Source organism: Sprattus sprattus (assembly GCF_963457725.1).
Source record: "Sprattus sprattus genome assembly, chromosome: 15".
Classification (NCBI taxonomy): Eukaryota; Metazoa; Chordata; class Actinopteri; order Clupeiformes; family Clupeidae; genus Sprattus; species Sprattus sprattus.
In genome coordinates, this window is record NC_137913.1 from 7,569,904 (window position 1) to 7,574,903 (window position 5,000).

The 5,000-nt window shown below is 48.1% G+C and overlaps 1 protein-coding gene across 1 annotated transcript in view; it reads right to left on the bottom strand.

Moving 5' to 3' along the window:
- Positions 1-697: 697 nt before the first annotated feature.
- Positions 698-5,000, bottom strand: part of lrrtm4l2 (leucine rich repeat transmembrane neuronal 4 like 2) — a gene marked incomplete at both ends in the record, with an annotated part of 30,837 nt that continues 26,534 nt past the window's right edge. The window contains one exon of the mRNA XM_080852548.1: positions 698-763. Within this exon, the coding sequence (XP_080708674.1) occupies positions 698-763 (66 nt within the window). The remainder of the gene's footprint in view (positions 764-5,000) is intronic.

Below are 5,000 nucleotides of genomic sequence, written 5' to 3' on the forward strand. Positions count from 1 at the left end.
TTCCCTGTGCAGAGCAGCTGGCCACTTTTGTGGATCTGAGATGAGAGTGGGAGACGCAGCGACTTCCCCGTGCAGAGCAGCTGGTCAGCTTCTGTAATTAAACTGATTGAGAGCTTCCGCAGTCTTATCCAGCAAAGCTCAGGGGTTAGGACATCCGTGTGTCCATGGCGATAGTGCATCCCATCGTCTCATATCTCAGTGACTCGTCTCTCAGTTCCTCGTCTCCCCACTTAGGCACACAGAGCTGAGCTAAGCCTCAGTAGGGGAGGGGGGGGGGTCACATTTGCTCCAGTAGTAGGAGGGTGCCAAGCTGCAGCCTGCGGTTGAGCTGAAGTCCAGGTTCTCAGTTGTTGTGTTGGTTGTTGACGTCCAGCTGCTGAGGTGCAGGTCTGTATCCCAAGTGGGTGGTTGGGGCAGGGTCAGTGGGCGGTTGGGGCAGGGTGAGGGTGAGTGGGTGGTTGGGTCCGGGTTAGGGTCAGTGGGTGGTTGGGGCAGGGTGAGGGTCAGTGGGTGGTTGGGGCAGGGTGAGGGTCAGTGGGTGGTTGGGGCAGGGTGAGGGTCAGTGGGTGGTTGGGGCAGGGTTAGGGTGAGTGGGTGGTTGGGGCAGGGTTAGGGTCAGTGGGTGGTTGGGGCAGGGTAAGGGTGAGTGGGTGGTTGGGGCAGGGTTAGGGTCAGTGGGTGGTTGCGTCAGTGAGGGTCAGTGGATGGTGGGGATGTCTCCAACCCAGGCACCTGGTAAGGGTCTGCTGCTCGGGTACTCAGCCTGGAGCAAAGAAAACAAATTAGATCAAGAATTGCCGTGTACATAATTCATCACCAGTGCCGTGTGCATAATTTATCACCAGTAGCAGATACAGAACACACACACACACACACACACACACACACCACACACACACGCACACACACAGAAGCAGATACAGAACACCAGACCCCATAGTGACTGCATTCATCATCCATAATTTAAACACAACTGCTGTACAATTTGTGTATGTGATATATAAAGCAATTCTGTTCCGCAGTCATATATCTGTGTCACTGTTAATGGCCTGACTTTGTCATTCTCTCAGTCGGACTAAGAATAACTGTTCTTAAAGTTGATATTTGTCTTTAGCACGAGCTAGCCATCACCACAGACAGGTGTCCTGATGGTTTTCTGCATACTCAGAAGACAAGAGTTAGACTTTAAATATGAAACCCTGTATCAAAATGATTAAAAAAATATGTTTTATTATACTAGATTATGAGTCTAAGGTATGGTTTTAATACACTGTGTGGACAGTTCTACTCCGTGTTAAATCTCAACACTGAAAGTAAATTCAGACTTTTAGACTTTCATTGCACAATTTAATTTGTAGTCTTGGGATTAATGTGTTGACAATGAGCTTTATATAGTAATTACTTATTTTGGCTGCATTTGTTAATGTTCTTAAATTGCAAAATAACAGTTTTTGTTTTGAAAAAGCTGCATTATTTTTGTTCTGTTCAAAGTGCACTTGGAGAAGAGATGAGGATGAAACCCCTCCTGTGTCCTTTATGAAGTATGAACATGTAAGGTCTGTGAGAGAGGAGGATAGAGATACACACACATGTCCTTTATGAAGTATGAACATCATATGTAATGTCTGAGAAAAAGGAGGATAGAGAAACACACACTTCATGCCAGCTCATCACGTTTACATTTCAGTGTGGCTCATTCTAGCTGGAAAGGCCATGCAGGGGTCATGCAGAGGTCATGCGTACACAATCCCTTTAGCCAGTCATTAAATTAATAGCAACAATGTCTTGCATGCTAATGAGGGCTTTCTGCAGTGGCCCAAACTGGAGGTCCTCTCTGTGAGCTGATCCATATGGGTCTGGATGGAGATCCTTCAGCTGATTAAAGACCGGGACACCCCTCTCACGCTACAGCCTCGCTCAACTACTAGAGTCTCTTCTAATTCCCCTTTCAAGCTACAGCCTTATACTACTCACTTCTACTCTACTCTACTACTCCTGTCTCTCTGCTCGTTTCCCTTTCCTGTGTCTCTGCTAGTGTCCTTTTCCTGTCTCTCTGCTAGTTTGCCTTTCCTGTCTCTCTGCTAGTTTCCCTTTCCTGTGTCTCTGCTAGTGTCCTTTTCCTGTCTCTCTGCTAGTTTGCCTTTCCTGTCTCTCTGCTAGTTTCCCTTTCCTGTCTCTCTGCTAGTTTGCCTTTCCTGTCTCTCTGCTAGTTTCCCTTTCCTGTCTCTCTGCTAGTTTGCCTTTCCTGTGTCTCTGCTAGTTTCCCTTTCCTGTCTCTCTGCTAGTTTCCCTTTCCTGTCTCTCTGCTCGTTTCCCTTTCCTGTGTCTCTGCTCGTTTCCCTTTCCTGTGTCTCTGCTAGTGTCCTTTTCCTGTCTCTCTGCTAGTTTCCCTTTCCTGTCTCTCTGCTAGTTTCCCTTTCCTGTCTCTCTGCTCGTTTCCCTTTCCTGTCTCTCTGCTAGTTTGCCTTTCCTGTCTCTCTGCTAGTTTCCCTTTCCTGTCTCTCTACTAGTTTCCCTCGCCTGTCTCTCTGCTAGTGTCCTTTTCCTGTCTCTCTGCTAGTTTCCCTTTCCTGTCTCTCTGCTAGTTTCCCTTTCCTGTCTCACTGCTAGTTTCCCTTTCCTGTCTCTCTGCTTCCTGTGCAGGGTCTCGACATGGGAGTTTGAGTCTCTTCTATAATCTCTCGCTGCTCTGTAAGTAATTCATTTTGTCGTGAAGTGAAAAAAACAAGTTTAATCTCCATCCATCCGTATTCTGAAGAGGCATAAGTAATTACTCATTAATACATAAATCAGCAGGCTTGTGTATTTTGTGCGTTTCTCTAACTGGGATTAAATGTTCTTATTTGGCCTAAATGCAGATTAAAGGCTGAACTGCTGCCCTTAATTATTCTCCCCCATGAGGGTCTCTGGGGGGTCACCGCTCTGCTCTACACACACACACACCACACTTACACACGCGCACACACACACACACACACACACACACACACACACACACACACACACACACACACACACACACACACACACACACACACACACACACACGCACACAACACACACACACACTTTCTGGTCTCTGGAGAGCCACTTCTCTGCATCAGCTGACTGGACCTGCAGACCTCAGATAAGGATGGCCATACCCTCCGTACACACACACACACTCTTACACACACACACACTCTTAAACACACTAACACAACACATATGCATACTCACACGCACACGTACACAATATACACAACTACATACACACACACACACACACACACACACATATGCATACACACACAGACCCGCACACACACTCTTACACGTACTCATACACATACGTACATGCACACACTCTTACACACATGCACTTGTACTACATAGACCTGTGTTTGCATGTTTTTGCACGACTAGCTGAAATGTAAAATATGGAATCTGGTACAGCCTTGCAGCTTCAAGTAGATCCTGACAAAATGCAAATTTCATATGAGAGTGGGCCAAAGCTGTTTCAGTTCTCTTAACATAGATCATAAGAACAACAGATCCCTGTTGCTATGACAGATCCCTGTTGCTATGGCAGATCCCTGTTAAACTTGTGAGGTCCTCCATCTGCAGGCCTGGCTCAGTGTAGAGAGTAGGACATGTTCAGCAGTGGAGACGTGTGCAGATGTGTGGAGACGTGTGCAGCTGTGGGGACGTGTGCAGCAGTGGTGACGTGTGCAGATGTGGGGACGTGTGCAGCAGTGTGGGGACGTGTGCAGCAGTGGGGACGTGTGCAGATGTGGGGACGTGTGCAGCAGTGTGGAGATGTGTGCAGCATTGGGGACATGTGCAGCAGTGTGGAGACGTGTGCAGCTGTGGGGACGTGTGCAGCAGTGGGGACGTGTGCAGCTGTGGGGACGTGTGCAGATGTGGGGACGTGTGCAGATGTGGGGACGTGTGCAGCAGTGTGGAGACGTGTGCAGCTGAAGAAAGAGGTGTGTTTGCATGTCTAATGGACTGGACTTGTGGCTGTAGAGAGAAGTGTGTTTGTGGCTGTAGAGAGGTGTGTGTTTTTGGCTGTAGAGGGGTGTGTGTTTGTGGCTGTAGAGGGGTGTGTGTTTGTGGCTGTAGAGGGGGGTGTGTTTGTGGCTATAGAGGGGTGTGTGTTTGCGGCTGTGTAAAGAGGGGTGTGTTTGTGGCTGTAGAATGGTGTGTGTTTGTGGCTGTAGAGGGGTGTGTGTTTGTGGCTGTAGAGAGGTGTGTGTTTGTGGCTGTAGAGGGGTGTGTGTTTGTGGCTGTAGAGAGGTGTGTGTTTGTGGCTGTAGAGGGGTGTGTGTTTGTGGCTGTAGAGGGGTGTGTGTTTGTGCCTGTAGAGAGGTGTGTGTTTGTGGCTGTAGAGAGGGGTGTGTGTTTGTGGCTGTAGAATGGGGTGTGTTTGCGGCTGTAAAGAGGGGTGTGTGTTTGCGGCTGTAGAATGGTGTGTGTTTGTTGCTGTAGTGGGGTGTGTGTTTGTGACGAGAATGATGTGTGTTTGCTGCTGTCTAAAGAGAGGTGTGTTTGTGGCTGAGAGAGGGATGTGTTTTCGGTTCCACGTTACCATCAGGGCTGTGTGTGAGTAAAGTCTGTGTCTGCTACTGTCTGTGATGTCTGCCAGTGTGAGTCACACAGAATTCTAATGGACTGAGGGAGCACCTCAATTCTGCTGAAAGCAAAATAAACATGTCAACATGTCACTCCGACTGACAAGAGATGCAGTGGGTTGGGCACATGCTCACAGACACAACAGCAAACAACATTCTGGCATGGTTATACACAGACACACAAACCGGCCTGGCATCGTTATACACACACACAAACGCATCCTGGCATCGTTATACACACACAAATGCATCCTGGCATCGTTATACACACACACAAACGCATCATGGCATCGTTATACACACACAAATGCATCATGGCATCGTTATACACAAACACAAATGCATCCTGGCATGGTTTTACACACACACACAAATGCATCCTGGCAT